The sequence below is a fragment of the Anomaloglossus baeobatrachus genome, chromosome 6 (genome assembly GCF_048569485.1).
Source record: "Anomaloglossus baeobatrachus isolate aAnoBae1 chromosome 6, aAnoBae1.hap1, whole genome shotgun sequence".
NCBI classification, from domain to species: domain Eukaryota; kingdom Metazoa; phylum Chordata; class Amphibia; order Anura; family Aromobatidae; genus Anomaloglossus; species Anomaloglossus baeobatrachus.
This window is the reverse complement of record NC_134358.1, coordinates 500,716,724-500,735,998: the sequence shown is the minus strand read 5'-3', so window position 1 is coordinate 500,735,998 and position 19,275 is coordinate 500,716,724. Positions and strand designations below refer to the sequence as shown.

The window sequence follows — 19,275 nt, the reverse complement described above, 5'->3', positions numbered from 1 at the left end:
TTCAACATTCCGGACTTCAGAGGCAGCTGGTTAGCCCAGTTACAATTTCTTCTCTAGGTCGCGGTGACCCAGCCAGGTTCCAGTCGGACCATGCCACAGCGGTGATTACATCATCCACCAGGAAAATGCAGTGAGTGTCATGGCAAGGGAAGAGGCCAAGAAGATCTTGCTCTGGGACGGGTCCCTTCACTCGCTAATCTCGGCAGCACATCCCTAGCGGGGACGTTTGGACGGCCGATGTCCGCGGTAGGATGGACCTCCCGTAGGTAAAGGGCTCCAACGCGGAAATCACCAGCCAGATCGCTGGCGAAGGAAGACCTCTGGTCGTGGACCATTTTTGGCCTTCCGATCCAAGTCTCAGTCAAGGGTGCTTAGAGTATGCACCTGCTCCGGACTAGATGTCGACGCCCTAGTCCGGTCGTGTAGCCTGTTCAGGCTCTCGTGCATCTGCCCGCGGCTTCCTATGATCTCAAGGGTTCTCAAGATGGACCAAGGCAAGCGATAGATCGGGAGTGACCCAGGCGAGCATAGTTTCACATATTTTACTCATCTCCTCGCAAATGCCCCGTGGCCCCTTCCAGACCGCAAAATTCTTCCGTGTCGGGGCCCCTCTATTCTACCAGGGCTCAGAAGTCCCAAGTTACATAGCCTCATCAGGGGATCCCGGATGCTGGCTCGTCAGGACGGTGGGCAAGATGATGGCAGATATTGAAGAGGGCCGGGAATCAAGTTTCCTTGAAGATTTTATTTCATCGTTCACTAGAAATGTGGGACCTGAATCCAGTGATGGGTTCGCTCAAGGTTCCCCTTTTTTCCCTGCTACCACCTGTTTTGATAGGTGGGCTCCTCATGGCCATCGGGTTGTTACAGACGGCATCAGGGCGGTCAGCCCTCTCGTCGTTTTTTCCCCATTTTCCGGCTCCGCCAACAGGACAAGGGGGGGCTCCAGCCAGAACCTTTCGTTTCTGTCCAAGACACCTCGCTGTTCCTTCCAGCAGAGGACTTTGGGTTTCGGTCTTTCGGCTCTAGGCTCCTCTCCCAGCCACAAAGGGGCATAGTTCGTTCCAGGGCTAGTGCGAGCCCTCAGTTTTTCGTGTCTGCAGGACACCATCTTTCGGTTACGCCGGTCGTCAATACATTCTTTCACCCTTGCCCAAGAAGCGTGTGCCGGCGCCAAGGGCCAGAATTTCACATGGAGCTTTTCCTCCATAGGTGTAGACTATCGCATGAAGGACGGACTTCCGCCGCGGTCTACCGGGCAAGGGGGCACCCTTGAAAGATTGGACTCCAGTCGTAGATCGACCAGGTCCCCTGGTCCGCCACCCGCTCTAGCTGGCATACCTTGACTATTTTCTACCAGGTTCACACCCGAGCTTGGCAGAGGCCAGTCTTGGCGTAGGGTTTGCGGGTGGCATTGGCACACCTGTTGCAACATTAGGCGCTTGTAGGTCTGGGTCAAGCCCACTCCGGTGATGGTTTTTTCTTCCCACCCAGGGACTGCTTTTGGACGTCCCATGGTCCTGTGTCCCCCAATGAAACGATAGAGAAAGAAGGATTTTTGTGTACTCACCGTAAAATCTCTTTCTCTGAGTCTTCATTGGGGGACACAGCACCCACCCTGCTTGTGTTTTTTGTTATATAGGACATGCCTGTTGCCCCAGTGCCTGTTTTCCCAGGTCACTGGTCACACGAATGATCGTCATAGTTTCTTACCTTGTTTTATTCAGGATTGTTTGGTTCTCCTCCTACTGCTTGTGCACTAAACTGATTGAGCCCGCCTCCGGCTCAGGGGTTATACTGCTGGGGAGGAGCTAACTTTTTCTGTTTACTTAGTGTCAGCCTCCTAGTGACAGCAGCATAACCCATGGTCCTGTGTCCCCCAATGAAGACTCAGAGAAAGAGATTTTACGGTGAGTACACAAAAATCCTTCTATTTGCCATGAGATAAACTGATGATGGATAATAAAATCAGACACGGCCCACAAGGAAGAAATCACATCCTGCACAGTGCTGCAGATCTATTTTTTTTTCCATATAAGAAAAAAAACAAAAACCCCGTGAAATCGTCCATAGGCCCCCATCACACGTCCGTGCAAAAAAATGAACATTTTGCACAGACAAGGTGTATTTGTGTGTGTTCCTGGTGCTGTTGGTGTGTTATCCGTGTAACATCCGGATAGCACATGGACAGCATGAACTTCTATACTCGCCTGTCTCCGGCGCTGCTGTCACACTTGCTTCTTGGCTCACAGTCCGTGCAGTGAATATTCATAAGTATGAGTGGGCCCAGAAGCAAGCCTGACAGCATCGCTGGAGACAGGTAAGTATAAAAATTATTTTTTTTAAGTGACGTGTTTTCTCCAGTACGTGTCACACGAATCACATCAATGTGACATCTGTGTTGCTCGCAGAAAACTGACATGTCACCGTGTGGAGCACACTGACACGTGGTCCGTGTGAAAACATGATCGTGTGCGCAAACCCATTGAATTTAATGGGTCTGCTTGTACGGGACATGCAGAAATGTACGTCACGTGTTCTGGAAACACAGACATGTGAAAGGGGGCTTTTGGCTTGTTTGGCTCAGTATATATGTGACTGATCCCGGTGAGCTTTGTGTTTTCCTGCGTCGTTTAGTTACATGTAGTTAATGATCATGCAGCCCTTGCTGTATTAGGGCTCTTTTAGACGTCCATGCACAGATCAGAATGCTCAGACTGTCCGGGGGTCTCCCCACTAGAGCGTGACTGCTTCATATATTTCTATGTGTCACACTCGGCACAGGAGACCCCCGGCCAGTCTGTGGACAGTCAAGAGTGCATGGACTGGCCGGGGGTCTCCTGATCTGGGCCTGCCTGCCTCATGGAAACATATGACGCAGTCACGCTTTGGTCAGGAGACCCTCAACCAGCCTGAGCAGTCTGATCTGTGCATGGATCGTGTTGCACGACGTCTGAAAGAGCCATCCGAAATGATCTCGACATTCCTTGATGCTCTGGGGGGCTCATGCTTAGACAGAAAACAGAGTATACAAAGCAACAGGTAATCATCACACCTGGGCCTATGGCCTCCATTTGTACTGGATGGCTCTAATCGGGACTGAAGAAGTTCCACAATACCGGCCCAACTCATGAAAGCTTCCACGCCAGAATTCTCGGATGGGGCGTGACATCGCAGCTCCTCTAAATCATGAGATGTGACATTCCCTACTCCAGAAATCCAACTACAGTCCCTGACTGGAGTCAGATACGTGGCATAATGCTACTTGTTGAATGTTTGACTTAACCTCCTGGCCATTTTCCATTTTTTGTTTTAGTCCCCCCCCCACCCCCACTTCTTCCAAAAACCATAACTTTTTTATTTTGTCGTCAATTTAGCCATTTGAGGGCTTGTTTTTTGCGGGACGAGTTGTACTTTTGAATGATAAAAATGACAAAAAATTCCAAGTCCAGTGAAATTGCAAAAAGGTTCCATTCCACCATTTTTTTTTTTTCTTTTTTTTAAATCTATCTACCATGCTTACTATATGGTAAAATTGACCTGTCACTATGATTCCCAGGTTAGAGCAAGTTCGTAGATACCAAATATGTATGCTTTATTATTTAAGTGGCAGAAAAGCAAATTCTGAAATATGTAAAAAAAAATTGCGCTTTTGTCACTATTTTCGAGACCCATAGCGTTGTCATTTTTTGGGATCTGGGGCTCAGTGATGGACTATTTTTTGCGTCTTGAGCTGACGTTTTTAATTATACCATTTTTGTGTAGATGTGATGTTTTGATCGCCTATTATTGCATTTTATTGCAATGTTGCAGCAACCAAAAAATATAATTCTGGCGTTTTGATTGTTTTCCTCATTAAGCCCATTAGCGATCAGATTAATACATTACCGATCAGATTAATATATTTTTTTCCAGCACCCATGACGGCACCACGAGAGAGGGGATCCGCCCTTCAAGGACAGGAAACCTCCAGAATAAAAAGGGGCGGCACCTCTCCCCGCATCAGTTGGTTTCCTGTCCTTGAACAGGGAGCCTCCAGAGATCCACTGGATCCAAGAAGGTCCTGATGGGCCGAAGATTCAAGTCCGGCGCCCGGCCGGCCGACTCTGGCAGCGGCACGGGTCCTGCTGCGGTCGGCCTAGGTGCTGTGGAGCTGCCGCAGCGGACCCATGGGGGTCAGGATTGTGTGCAGCGCGCCCGATAGGGAGCCTGCGGGGACCAGGTAAGTCCGGTCGGCCGCAGGGCTCTCCCGACGCAGCGTACCCACGGGGGTCCTGTCTGCGCGCGGGCTCCTTCCCTCCCTACTCCCGCCCCCCCCCCCTCTCCTTACCACGCGTACCGGCACCAGGGGCCGGGATAAGGGTGGCTGCTGCTGCGCTCCCTGCAGGGCGTCCTCGTGGCGGCAGATGCTATGGCGCTTCCGGGTGAAGGAGCGCCATGTTGTGTGTGGCGGAGGGGATGTCCGGGCTGTGCGCATGCGCAGCGCGCTTTTTCCTATTGGACGCGCGGATGGGTCGTCATCCACCGGAAGTAGGGGGCGGAGTTGCCAAGGTTTCTTTTGAAAATCAGAGCGGCAATCTTCTCTATGGTGCCTGTGCTCTGTTACCATGGCTGACAAGCAGTCAGCTGCGTCTCCTTCGCCTCCCTCCTCCCCAAAACCTCCCTCTGATCATGATACTGCCTCCCTGAAGCGGCAGCAGAGGGGTGGCAAGGATGACAGTGTCACCGGCTCAGGGTTCAAGCGTGGGGTGACTGATGACCGGTCCTCCAAGCGGAAGGACCCTGACTCTCCTGACAGAAAACGGCCCTCTAAAGGAGGGAAGTCAGATGATGTCCCTGCTGACCCGGTATAGCCTCTTGCATCTGTGGGTGAGTGCAACTCATGAGTTCCGCTTCTAACGGCGGTCGTCTTGTCTGTGTTTTTTTTTTTTAAAGGATCGCAGTAAACCTAAAAAGTGTTTATCTAAATCCAGACATGAGGAATGTGCCTTGTGCTGTAAAGAACTTTCTGGTTCCTGGACTAAGAGACTGTGCAAAGGCTGCATTCAGCAGACTTTGTCGGAGGAACAGCCGGGATTTGCCTCCGATCTCCGGTCCCTCATACGGGAAGAGGTCAGGGACTCCCTCCGATCCCTGTCTGGAGCGCAGAGTGCTGGGGGTTCTAGGCCCCCTTCGCCTACCCACGAGGACTCTGATAGGTCTGATGGGGAATGTGATTCCTCTGGCTCTACTTCCCGCTCCTCTTCTGATAGCGACTCAGGGGGTCGCCAGTGCTTCCCAATCGAAAATATGAAGAAGTTAGTTAAGGCGGTGCGGACCACCATGGGCCTCCCGGATGAGAAACCTGAAAAATCTATCCAGGATAGGATGTTCGGGGGCATGGAGCAGAAAAAACTACGCTCCTTCCCAGTGGTGGATAAAATACAAGCCTTAATTGCCCGGGAATGGAACAGACCTGATAAGAAGCATTCCCTTCCAGGCGCCTTTAAGAGAAAATATCCGTTTGAGGAGGCCTCCTGCTCCACATGGGATAAGGCGTCAAAATTGGATGTGGCTGTCGCTAAGGCGTCCAAAAAGTTTGCCTTGCCATTTGAGGACATGGGCTCCTTGAAAGACCCGTTAGATAAGAAAGCTGATCACTTCCTAAAGAATACCTGGGAAGCTTCTGCCAGAGGACTGAGACCCGCCATTGCGGCTACATGTACGGCTAGATCCCTGACTATATGGATTGACGAACTGGAAGACCAGTTTAGATCACGAGCACCTAAGGAGGAGATTGCTTCCTCCCTCTCCAAATTGCGGGGGGCGGCGGCCTTCCTTGCGGACGCCTCGGCAGACTCCACTAAGTTGGTTGCAAAGTCAGCGTCCCTCTCCAATGCGGCTAGAAGAGCTCTGTGGCTGAAATGCTGGCCGGGGGATCTGCAAACTCTAAACTCTGCAATATCCCTTGTCAAGGTGAATATCTGTTCGGGCCGGTCCTGGATGACATCCTGGAAAAAGCTAGCGACAAGAAAGGCGGCTTTCCCTTTCCATCGTTTCCTTCTTCACGGCGGTCCTTTCGGAGGAAGCCAGTTCGCCGCCCCATGGGATCGGAATACCTGGTCCGATAGAAAGAATCAGGGAAAGGGGTTCATGTTCAAGGGCCCCTCAAAAGATCAGAATAAGTCGTCCAAGTGACTCGCTTTCCCAGGTCGGAGGGAGGCTCTCTCAGTTCCTTCCGGCTTGGGAAAGGATTTCATCCAGTGCATGGATACTGGGCCTCATACGCTCCGGCCTCCGGCTCCCCTTCCATCGGCCTCCTCCTCCCCGATTCCTGGTTACCCCTCTGCGTCGTTCTCCGGCGGAACAGCTGGCTTTGGAAGCAGAGGTCCGTCACCTCCTCTTCAAGGGGGTTCTAGTGGAAGTTCCCGCAAGGGAACAAGGAGAAGGATTCTATTCCACCCTCTTTCTGGTGGGGAAGCCCGACGGTTCCTATCGCACAATCATCAACCTGAAAGCCCTCAACCGGTTCCTTCAAATAGACAGCTTCAAGATGGAGTCCGTGCGGTCCATCGTGAAATATCTGTATCCCCACTGTCACATGGCTGTCATAGACTTGCGCGATGCATATTATCATGTCCCAATCCACTCTCTCTTCCAATGCTTCCTCAGAATAGCCCTCCACATGGACGGTCGGGTCTGCCACTTTCAATACAAAGCCCTCCCCTTCGGTCTGGCCATCGCCCCGAGAATTTTTACAAAGATAATAGCAGAAATGTCGGCATATCTGCGTCAGAGAGAGGTCCTTCTGATTCCTTATCTGGACGACTTCTTGATTGTGGGCGCCTCAGCTCGCCATTGTGTGGCCCTTCTCCGGCAGGTGCAAGCTTCCCTACGGGAGTTGGGCTGGTTGATCAACGAGGAGAAGTCCAGATTACTCCCGTCCAAGGTTCAGCTGTTTCTGGGACTCACTTGGGACTCCAACACTCAACTTTGTCGGTTGCCTCCTTCCAAAGTGGAAGCCCTCCAGACCCAGATAGACCGGACTCTGTGGCACCGGCGCATGTCTCTCCGGGGTGTGATGTCCCTCCTGGGCTCCCTGACTGCGGCCATCTCGGCCGTCCGATGGGCTCAGGCACACACCAGGGTCCTGCAGTGGAATATCTTACAGCATCAGACCGCTCACGGGGACCATCTGGACAGACTCATCATTCTCGACCATCGCACATTGCAGTCCCTCTATTGGTGGCTATATCCGGTCCACTTGGGCAGAGGGGTGCCTTGGAGGGCGCCGGAGCCCGTGGTGGTAACCACCGACGCCAGTCTCTACGGTTGGGGTGCACACTTGGACACTCATTTCATTCAGGGACGATGGTCTGGAGGAGAAGCTCAAAATTCCTCGAATACAAGGGAATTGCTGGCAGTGGAAAAGGCGTTAGGTCGTTTCCTGCCGTTGTTACGGGGTCGCCATGTGAAAGTTCTGTCGGACAACCAAGCGACAGTAGCATATCTCAACCACCAGGGGGGGTACTCGCTCCAGACACCTCATGTCCATCACAAGCAGGATCATGTCTCGGGCTGAGGCTCATCTGGGCTCCCTGTCGGCAGTGCACATCCGAGGGAAGGAGAACAATTTGGCGGACTTTCTCAGTCGCACCCAGTTTCACCAAGGCGAATGGTCTCTAAATCAGTCCGTTTTCGACCGGATAACGGAGATGTGGGGGGTTCCCGAGATAGACCTCTTTGCAACACGAACCAACAGGAAGGTTCCCCGATTCTGTTCCCTGGATCCGAGGGATCATCCCCACTCGGTGGACGCACTATTGCTCAGATGGGACTTCCGCCTCGCATATGCCTTCCCTCCACTCATCCTCCTCCCTGCAGTGCTCAGGAAGATACGGGAGGATCAAGCAGTCGTGATTCTCATAGCACCCTTTTGGCCAAAGAGACCTTGGTTTTATTGGCTGACGCATCTGTCCATCACCAATCCGTGGGTTCTCCCGGACCTACCGGATCTCCTATCCCAGGGTCCAGCCTTCCACCCGCAGAACACCAGGTTGCACCTGACGGCGTGGCACTTGAGCGGTCACTGTTAGGCAACAAGGGGTTTTCTCAGGGTCTGATCTCCACCTTGATGCAGTGCAGAAAGCCTGTCACTACTCGTATTTATGGGCGCATTTGGGCCAAATTCCTGACCTCTACGGGTGCGGATCCTACTAAGCCACCCTCTGTCCCGGTTGTCCTGGAATTCCTCCAGAGGGGTTGGGAACTGGGTCTGTCGGTTAGTACCCTAAAGGTGCAAATCTCCGCACTGAGCGCCTTGTATAACCATGCCCTGGCCGGAGATCCCTGGGTGTCTAGATTCGTTAGGTCCTGTACTAGGTCTAAGCCTCGGGGCAACATGCCACTACCGTCCTGGGACCTTAACTTGGTCCTTTCAGCTTTCACACGGCCCCCCTTTGAGCCCTTAGATTCTATGTCTCTCAAGCATCTGTCCCTTAAGACGATTCTCCTGGTCGCCCTCACTTCTGCCCGTAGGGTTAGTGACCTTCAGGCCTTATCCATTTCTCCTCCGTATACCCAGTTTTTTGATGACCGAGTGGTTTTACGAACTGACCCTGCCTATTTGCCGAAGCTGCATTCCCACTTCCATAGATCACAAGAAATAGTGCTCCCCTCTTTTTATGCCAACCCTTCTACTCCGGAGGAGATGGGATGGCACTGCCTGGATGTTAGGCGTTGTCTTCAACGGTATCTGTTGGTCACCTCGGAAGGGAGGAGGGATAAGTCTCTGTTTGTAGTCTTCCAGGGTTGTAGGAAGGGGCTTAAGGCTTCTAAATCCACCTTGGCCAGGTGGATCAGGGATGCCATCTCTGTTGCTTACACGGCCGGGGGTGAAGCCGTACCTCCTGGTTTGAAGGCACATTCCACCCGAGCGATGGCATCTTCCTGGGCGAAGAGGCCGGAGGTCTCCATCGAGCAGATATGTAATGCGGCAACCTGGTCGTCTCCGTCCACCTTTTTTAATCACTATCGCCTTGATTTGTCGTTCACCGACATCACCTTTGGGAGGCGGGTTCTGCAAACTGTTGTCCCTCCCTAGGTCTTCCTCTCTGTAATTCTCTCGTGGTGCCGTCATGGGTGCTGGAAAAATACGTAATTACTTACCGGTAATGTGTTTTTTCTGAACCCATGACTGCACCCTTACATTCCCTCCCTGCACTTGGGGGTTGCTAGTTTGCTTCCTTTTTCGCTCCTCTTCACTGGGCGGTTATGGTGGCGGGATATGTTTTAACGATGTTCCTTGTTTCGGATTTCCTGTCATGCTCGGTAATCAACTGATGCGGGGAGAGGTGCCGCCCCTTTTTCTTCTGGAGGTTTCCTGTCCTTGAAGGGCGGATCCCCTCTCTCGTGATGCTGTCATGGGTTCAGAAAAAACACATTACCGGTAAGTAATTACGTATTAGATTTTTATAGGTCGGGCATTTCTGAATGTGGCGATGCCAAATACGTGTAATTTTTATTTTTTTTTTATTTTCAAAGGGGCAAAAGGGGGTGATTTGATCACTTGTATTTTTTTTTCATACTTTAAAAACTTGTATTTTTCTATTCTTTTACTTGTCCCTTTAGGGGACTTGATGCTGATCTGCTGTAAAGGCCGGCGCTTAGTTCCTGTCAACGTCAGCGATGTCATGACAGACGCAGGTTAACAGCCGACCCCCGGCTGTCATGATAACCTATCTGCACCCCACGATCATGGCACGGGGCTGCCGATTGGACCGGGTAATGACGCGTCTTAAATCCCACTGTGAAAGATTGACAGCAGGATTTGACTACCGTACGTAACATGCGCGGGTGGATCGGTGATCCATCTGTGCCTGTTAGCTGCACGTCGGCTAATCAGATCAGCCAACGTGCGGTAAAACATGCCGGCTTGTCACGATCGATACGTCGTAGGTCGCACAGGGGTTAATGAAGCGGCGTGCACCTCTTAATGAATCAGGAGTGTCTGACTCCATCACACCCCTCAAGATCCGCTAGAAAATCGCCGGTCTTGATGAATCTGTGCCAACAGCTTTTTGATGTAGACAGAATTGGAGTTTTATAAGGCAAAGCCACTGCAGGAAGAAGCTGATGTTCTTCGCTTTGCAAGCGGTGGGTTACTTTCAAGTACATAGAATGGGCGTCTTTCAGTCAAATCCGCTGAAGAACGAGCATGTTATTTTAAACTGCTTCAAGGTTTCTGGACCCTGTAGGGGTTAAAAGAAGCATCTTGACATTGCTGTGCACGGTGTGTTAATTTTTTGTCGCTTAGTCAGACAGATTCTGCCTGTAAAAGACGCGTGTACAAAGTCTTAAAGGGAATCTGTCAGCAGGTTTTTTCTATGTAAGCTGAAGCCAGCGTGCTGCAAGGGTTAACACAGAAGTTTCAGGCATGCCTGTTTTGTCACACTCTGATCTCTTGTATTTGCTATGTTTGTTTAAACAGCAGGACACTTATCATTACAGGACTAGAAAATCACTGCAGGGCAGTCCGGCACGCCCCCTACCGTGATTGACATATCAATGTACAATCTCCATACAAAGCCTGGTGTGGGGACAGCTCCTCGGGCTCAGCTACATGACTAAACCTAAAAATTCTGATTGTCAGAATGGCTTTAGCCAGTAATCTAAGTGATAGATCGTTGGATTCAGAATCTTTTTGTCTAAAGGCTGCTTTACATGTGTCGATTTCTTGTGCGATCGCACCCACCCCCATCGTTTGTGCGTTACAGGCAGTATGTTGCCCGTGTCGCACAATGCTGTAAACCCCCGTCACACGTACTTACCTCCCGAACGACCTCGCTGTGGGCGGTGAACATCCACTTCCTGAAGGGGGAGGGACGTTCGGTGTCACAGCGACGTCACACAGCGGCCGCCCAATAAAAGCGGAGGGGCGGGGATGAGCCGGACGTAAACATCCCGCCCACCTCCTTCCTTCCGCATTGCCGGCGGGACGCAGGTAAGCTGTGTTCATCGTTCCCGGGGTGTCACACGGAGCGGTGTGTGCTGCCTCGGGAAAAATGAATAACAGGACGTTCGATTTTTAGAAAATGAGCGACGTGTCAGCGATGAACGAGAAGGTGAGTATTTCTGCTCGTTCACTGTCGCACGTAGCTGTCACCCGCTACGATATCACTAAATGCCGGATGTGCGTCACTTACGACGTGACCCCGCCGACATCTCGTTAGATATATCGTAGCGTGTAAAGCCCGCTTTAATAATGCTGCTTTCAGAAAAGCTAGCAAAAACCTGCTGACAGATTCCTTTTAATGGGCTGAGGGAAGTGTAAAAACGCAAAAAAACCTCCACTTATCTCCTCTTTAAAGTCCCAACTAAAGTCATCTGGGCTGATGCTTGTCTATATCCAAGTTATACCTGCTATATCCACATGAAGTCATTCATCTGATAATAAAAATAATAAAATATTAACCTCCAAAAGTGTAGAAAATAAAAGCAGATTGTTTGTTTGCAGTAGGATATGTGTGAGCAATGCCTCTGCAATGCTCATCGTCCGTATTAATTTCTGTAGTATTCCCGGGTGTGACTTGCTTTACGGCTGAGCGTTCGGTTGCTGAAACTCATGTATTACTTTTACGTTACAGGTTGTACAGATGCTGAAGGCTGGAAAAGCCAAAGAAGTGTCCTATAACGCATTAGCCACACACATTATTGCGGAAGATGGTGACAACCCGGAGGTTGGGGAGGCCCGAGAGGTCTTTGATCTTCCTATTGTAAAAGTAGGTGCCATCGATACTTGTTTTAAAGGGAACCTGTCAGGTCCCATGTACGTTCTGACCTACAAGCAGGAGCATGTATGGCCTAGTAACCCCTTCCTACCCATCCCGGTCTTGTAAGATTGTGTATTATGAATGTAAACAAAAAACATTTTATTACTTACATGTTCCCTATGTAAATGATCAGAGAATCTAGTCCCCTGGGCGTCTCTTCACCCCATGGGCGTTTGCATACTTTCCGTGGTATCACGCCCCTGTGGGCATGATACCATGGATTTACATGAGCAACGTCACCGTCGCTCCTTGAGATCCCACGCACGTGCACACTTGGGCTATGCGCCCACGGGAGCTCGTACCTGTAGAAATATCCGCAGGTTTACCGCAGCTGCCCGCCGGCATCCGCAGCTATTTTCAGCTGCGGTAGTACAGCGGAATAGCTGCGGTAAACCTGCGGACTTTCATGCGATTTACCTGCGGCCGTCCCAGCCTCTATCTCCATAGTGGAGGGTCGGGATTTCCGCAGGTAATTCCGCAGGAATAATTGACATGCAGTTATGTGCAGCTGCGGGACATCGGCAGCATATTCCGCAGCATGGACACAGCACTCCCCATGTCCCATAGGATAACATGGGGAGTGTCTGTACATGCTGAAACCTGCGGATTTATCTTTAAAATCCAGATAAATCCGCAGGTTTTCCACGGCAAAATCTGCAGGAGCAAGCTTCCGTGGGCACATAGCCTTACTATTCCTGCAGCCTTGTTATCCGGGTGCTTGCTTCTCAGCTTCAGACACGCACTGGGCATGACCGGAACCGCAGAAGTCTTCTGAGCATGTGCAGAGCGCGTCTGAAGCCGAGAAGCAGCCCTATGAATATATATATTATCTCAATGTTATACAAGTCCTCTTGGAATGTAGTTTTCCCCATTGAATTTCAGGATGTAGCAGGTCAGGGACTTCAGATCTATCTGTACAGATTTGCCTGTTATGCGTAGACTTCCTTCTCAGTTTGTTCTCGTTTCACAGGATATTTGTAGCTGCTATTAATGTGTGACCCTCCTCCTGTATTGTGTAAGACCTTTTATGAACCTTTTTCTCTCCCATCTTGCAGCCCTCGTGGGTCATATTATCTGTTCGTTGTGGAGCTCGTCTACCGTATCCTTTGCATTGCTGTTTTAAGTGTTTTTTCCTTATTTTTATTTATTTTATTTTTTTATTCAGTCATGTCCGAATCATTTGTGTATTTTATCTGAAGATAAGCGTCTAGTGAAGCTCTATGGGGGATATCTGCAAATAACACAGTGTACCCGCAGGAGAAATTGACTTGGTGTGGAATTGAATCGCGCACCGCAGGGGACACAGCGAAAAGAAGAAAGCTCAGTGGGCAGGAGGTTTCTATAAATCCCATCCACTCTGCTGGAAGTGTCAGGTACAAACATCTTTGGTATTTCGTGAGTTTTATGCCTCAGTATTTGTAGCCAAAACCAGGAGTGGGTCAAAAATGTCTAAGTGGTGCCCGTGTATTTATTATACTCTTCCTCTGATTGTTCCACTCCTGGTTTTGACTACAAATACTGATGTAAAAAACTCACCAAATACTGAACATGTGCACATGGCCTAAAGCGGGCTTTACACGCTACGATATCGTTAATGATTTATTGTCGGGGTCACGTCGTTAGTGACGTCATTAACGATATCGCAGCGTGTGACACTTATGAGCGACCGAAAACGATCGCAAAAGCAGGCAAAATCATTTGCCGCGGAGAGGTCGTCCTGAAAAAAAAAATCGTTCTCTTCTAATTAACAATGTTGTTCCTCGTTCCTGCGGCAGCACACATCACTGTGTGTGACACCGCAGGAGCGAGGAACATCGCCTTACCTGCCTCCAATGCGGAAGGAAGGAGGTGGGCGGGATGTTATGTCCCGCTCATCTTCGCCCCTCCGCTTCTATTGGCCGCCTGCTGTGTGACATCGCTGTGACGCCGCACGACCAGCCCCCTTAGAAAGGAGGCATATTGCCGGCCAGAGCGACGCCGCAAGGCAGGTAAGTGCGTGTGACGGGGGTGTGCGATTTTGTGCTCGACGGGCAGCGATATGCCCGTGTCGCACAAACGATGGGGGCGGGTACACACGCTAGCGATATCTGTACCGATATCGCAGCGTGTAAAGCCCGCTTAAAATGCTGAATTTATGGTGCAGTGGGATATTCAATGATCAACATTTTGTTTGGGACACACAGAAATTGCCACAAGCAGATAACCAATAATGTCCTCCATACGTTTATGATAAACCTGGCTTCTGACCAACGTGTTGTGTTGTATGATCTGTGCATTTCTCTCATGATTAAGTTTATTCCTTAATGAAAATAATCAGTGAAAATGGCTTTTCTCCAGAATCAGGACAGATATTTTTTGGTGTTACGGCTTGTCTCTCGCAGGTACGTATGACTTATTATAAACCAATGTCTTGGCTGAAAGTGTTGGTACCCTTGAAAGATCTCTGGACGTGTACTTGTAATCTTTAGATAGTTTATATTTGTCCACAATTTTTGTTCTGAAGTCCTCAGACAGTTCTCTTCTCCTCTCTCCATGCTTAGTCTGGCATACTCATAGACACACAATGAAAAAATTGACCCAACTTCTCCCCTTTTTATCTGGTTTCAGGTGTGATTTTCATATTGCCCACACCAATTACTTGCCACAGTTTGAGTTTGAGTGAGCATCACATGCTTGAAACAAAGTTGTTTACTCACAATTTTGGATAGTTGCCAACAGTTTTGTCCGGCCCACTTTAGGAGGTTTTTTTAGTGAAATTATGTCCAATTTGTCTTCTTCCTTTTTGTTATTTTTTTTCTTTCTTCCAATACACCCAAATTAAATAAGTGTGTATGACAAAACATGTGTAATTGCAATAATTTTCTGGGAGAAGTGCTACATTTTCTGGAACATTTTCAAGGGTGAGAACACTTTCAGCCATGTGTGTGCACATGCATAAATTTCCTATTTGTATGTCTTTGGAGTATGGGAGGAAACCCACGCAAACACGGGGAGAACATACAAACTCCCTGCAGGTGTTGTCCTTGGTGGGATTTGCACCCAGGACCCCAGCGCTGCCAGAATTGTGTTAAGACCCTGTTACACGCGTTGATTTATCGTGCGATCGCATGTGCGATCGCACCCGCTCACATCGTTTGTGTGTCGCACAAAGTCGGTCACCCCTGTCACACGTACTTACCTCCCGAACGACCTCGCTATGGGCGGCGAACATCCTCTTCCTGAAGGGGAGGGACGTTCGACATCACACAGCGGCCGCCCAATAGATGCGGAAGGGCGGAGATGAGCGGGACATAACATCCTCCCCACCTCCTTCCTTCCGAATTGCTGGCGGGACGTAGGTAAGCTGTGTTCGTCGTTCCCGAGGTGTCACACGGAGCGATGTGTGCTGCCACAGGAACGACGAACGACCTGCGTCCAGGAATTTGACCGATATTTTGAAAAGGAACGACGTGTCAACGAGCAACGATAAGGTGAGTGTTTTTGCTCGTTAACCGTCGCTCGTAGCTGTCACACGCTACGATATGTCAAACGATGCTGGCTGTGCGTCACCGAATCCGTGACCCCGACGACATATCGCCCGATATATGGTAGCGTGTAACGGGGCCTTTTGGATTTAAGATAGTCTATTACGCGCCATTGTTTTTTTTAACATTTTTTATTTTTGTTTTTTTTGCTAGGTTTCGCCTGATGACCGAAATGCCCTTTGGGCCCTGATAACCTTTTATGGTGGGGACTGTCAGCTGAGTCTTAATAAGAAGTGCTCTCATCTAATTGTTCCTGAGCCAAAAGGGGTAAGAACCATTTGGAGAGATTATCGTTCTTTCTTTACGTGATATCATTTCATGTTTTACACAATGGCGCCTTTCTCTTCTTTTCAGACCAAATATGAATATGCCTATCAACGTGAGAACATAAAAATAGTTGCACCAGAGTGGGTAGTAGACTGCATATCTGAGAAGATCAGAAAAGACGAAGCGCCCTACCACCCACGTCTTACATACTATGAGGAGGAGGAGGATGAGGAAGAGGAGGATGAAGAGGAAGAAAATGAAAGGGACTCGCAAAACGCAAGTGCCGATGAGGACAGATACTCCTCCAAATCCAGTCCAGCATCATCCCGGGAGGGCTCTCCTCTGCCCGATCAGGAGACTTCTCCCAAGCGAAGCAGCGCAGCAAAAATTAAAGAGGAGCTGATGTTTGACGACTCTGACGACTCTTCACCAGAGAAGCAAGAGCGAAATCTGAACTGGACCCCCGCAGAGATCCCGCAGATGAGTACTGCGAAGAGGAGGCTGCCTCATGGCAAAGACTCGGGGCTGATTAATTTATGTGCTAATGTTCCGCCTGTGCCAGGGAGTATTTTGCCTCCTGATGCCCGAAGTGGTTTGCTCTCATCAGTCCCTGGAACAACAAGTTCAGAGCGGCCGGATATTATGGCGTTTCGTAGTCCAGCGACAAGGACCCTACGAAACATCACGAATAGCGCAGATATACAGCAGATAACTAGGCCATCAAATGTAGCACACGTAAGTGTTATGCATGTGTGTAATATGCAATGTTGTTTAGACAACCCGTTTTTAAAGGGATCGGTCCTCTCTGACGATAGAGAACCTGATATCATTGCTGGGTCACTTACTTTTCTTTTTTCTTGCATTGCTTCTTTTTTATTAGCTACAATGGAAGCAGAGTGCAGATTCCTCCTATTTTATGAGCAATGCCTATTTCCTGACTTCCCACACCTGATTGATAGCTTTCTGCCCTCACTGCGCTCAGGGATGAAGCTGTCAATCAGTGGCAGGAGATCCAGCTGCACCAGGAGGCCAAGGTCTTAAGCAATCACCTCCCATCACAGCTAGTAAAAAGAGATTTCGAGAGAAGTATTGCAAATAAGAAAACTAGTGACCCAGCAGTGGAGGCAGGCTCCCCATCACTGTGAGTGGAAACGGTAAAAAAGAATTATCTCTCCTACTGCCGATATAGTGGTAATCTGCAGCGTGTATTATTATTATCATTATTATGCATTACTTATATAGCGCTATCATATTCTACAGCACTTTACAGAGATTACCATCACTGTCCCCATTGGGGCTCACAATCTAAATTCACTATCAGAATGTCTTTGGAGTGTGGGAGGAAACCAGAGAACCTGGAGGAAACTCATACCAACATGAGGAGAACATACAAACTCCTTGCAGATGTTCCCCTTGCTGGGATTTGAACCCAGTACCCCAACGCTGCAGAGCAATAGTGCCAACCACTGAACCACCGTGCTGCAGGTACAGGGAGATAAATATATATCCTCCCTGTGGCTTCTTGCTCAGTCATAGAGAAGATGCAAATAGTGGTTCCTGTCATGGCTCACTATACTGTGAGTGCGGCTGTAATCCCCCCCCCCAGCACTTAGACTGGTTGCCTAGTCTGAAAATGCACACCTCAGCAATCTGTCAATCAAAACGCCGGAAGGTGATTACAGCTGGTTCTCAATGACACAGTGGTGACTGTATCCGCTCCCTGCACTGACCTGATAACTGAAAGCGAGCAGCCGCAGGGAGTATATAAGTTAGGGCTCTTTTTCATCTGCGATTAAATAATCACCACGATACTCGCCCAGTAAAGTGGGGTGAGTGTCATGCATATGATGTGTGCCTCTTATCTAGCATCCGTATGACATGTGAGTGTCATGCGAGTGCTATGCAAGTCTGTAGATTTTTAACCCCAAAGATCCATGTGACCTGTGTATGCCATGGGTATGCCATCTGTATGCCATGGGTATGCCATCTGTATGCCATCTGTATACCATGGGTATGACATGGGTATGCCATCTGTATGACATGGGTATGCCATCTGTATGACATGGGTATGCCATCTGTATGACATGGGTATGCCATCTGTATGACATGGGTATGCCATCTGTATGACATGGGTATGCCATCTGTATGACATGGGTATGCCATCTGTATGACATGGGTATGCCATCTGTATGACATGGGTATGCCATCTGCATGACATGGGTATGCCATCTGCATGACATGGGTATGCCATCTGCATGACATGGGTATGCCATCTGCATGACATGGGTATGCCATCTGTATGACATGGGTATGCCATCTGTATGAGATGGGTATGCCATCCGTAGTGTGATATTATTTTTTCTTTATCGTTCCTATGGGAGACCCAGACATTGGGTGTATAGCTTCTGCCTCCGGAGGACACACAAAGTACTACACTCAAAAGTGTAGCTCCTCCCTCTGAGCTTATACACCCCCTGGAGAACCAGATCTAGCCAGTTTATCGCTTTGTGTTCAGGAGGCATACATCCACACATGCATTCTCATCTGATTTTTGATTTTTGGAAAGAGTTTGAAGAAAAGCGGGTCCAAGCCTGGACCCCCGGCATGTCCCTTCTCACCCCACTGTGTCGGCGGTGCTGTTAAGGTTGATTACAAGGCTGGAGCCTTACATGCCGTGCTCCTTCACCATCCCTCCTGAGCTCTGGCTTGAAGTGGGAGCCAGCACGGTTCTCCATGCTTGGCAGGAAACCGGTCTCCATCCGCAGCCCTTCAGGATCCTGCTGGACCGGAGCACTCATCCCCAGGGACTTGGAACCCTGCGTCTCAGCAAGCTAAGTACCTGAGACGTTTATATATTAGGGGTCCCTGTACTTTATTGTTGTGGGAGAGTGTGCTGAGTGAGTTTTATGACATTTCCGGCGGGTTCTCTGGCTGTCGCCTGAGAACCGCGCCGATGGTGCCTGCGCGCCGGCCGCACCGCTCAAATTTAGTCCCCGGCTTCGCCGGAGGCCTACTTTCGGTTTCACTGCCCTCGCATGTCTTTCATGCAGAGGGACAGTGCGGCTCCGCCCAGCGCCGTTCTGCACAGGGGAGGGACACTCCTCACTGGGTACATGTCTCCTCCCCTGTAAGTCTCTATGGCCCTCCAGATCCCGCTCCCAGAGTGAGTCCCGCCCCCTCTCTTCGCTCCGGCGGCCATTTCCTCAGCGTTTTTCCCTGCGATCAGCACTGGTCTGCAGCATCCCTGCTGAGGTGCTTGGGGGTCCGGGCTTCGGGATCTGGAGGGCACACAACACCGCTCCAGCGGTCTGGTAAGCCACAACCTCTGGTTGTGGACCTCTGTATATACTCTCTGGGGGTCATTCTGGCAGAGCCCCCACTCCAGCAGCATGTCTCACATGAGGAGCAAGGCTCCAAAGCTGTATTCAGTATGCACTGCATGTAAGCTCCTACTGCCTGAACCGAGCACCTATCCACATTGTGATGCCTGCTCTAACCTGACAATGCCTCAGCCTAGAATCGCACCTCCAGTGGTCTCTCCGGCTGCTCCGGCTCCTGTGGCTGAACCCCCGGCTTGGGTAGAATCCTTATCTAGGTCTATCTCCCAGTCTTTTGCCGACTCCATGGGACAGCTGTCCAGGACTTTGCTGAACATGCATCAGCCCCCTTCACAG

The 19,275-nt window shown here is 49.9% G+C and overlaps 1 protein-coding gene across 1 annotated transcript in view; it reads left to right on the top strand.

The window, feature by feature from the left end:
* Positions 1-19,275, top strand: part of PAXIP1 (PAX interacting protein 1) — a 145,117-nt gene that overhangs the window by 14,784 nt on the left and 111,058 nt on the right. Inside the window, exons 2-6 of the mRNA XM_075315437.1 lie at positions 11,625-11,759; positions 12,866-12,909; positions 14,128-14,191; positions 15,488-15,601; positions 15,689-16,336. Coding sequence (XP_075171552.1) covers positions 11,625-11,759; positions 12,866-12,909; positions 14,128-14,191; positions 15,488-15,601; positions 15,689-16,336 — 1,005 coding nt within the window. The remainder of the gene's footprint in view (positions 1-11,624; positions 11,760-12,865; positions 12,910-14,127; positions 14,192-15,487; positions 15,602-15,688; positions 16,337-19,275) is intronic.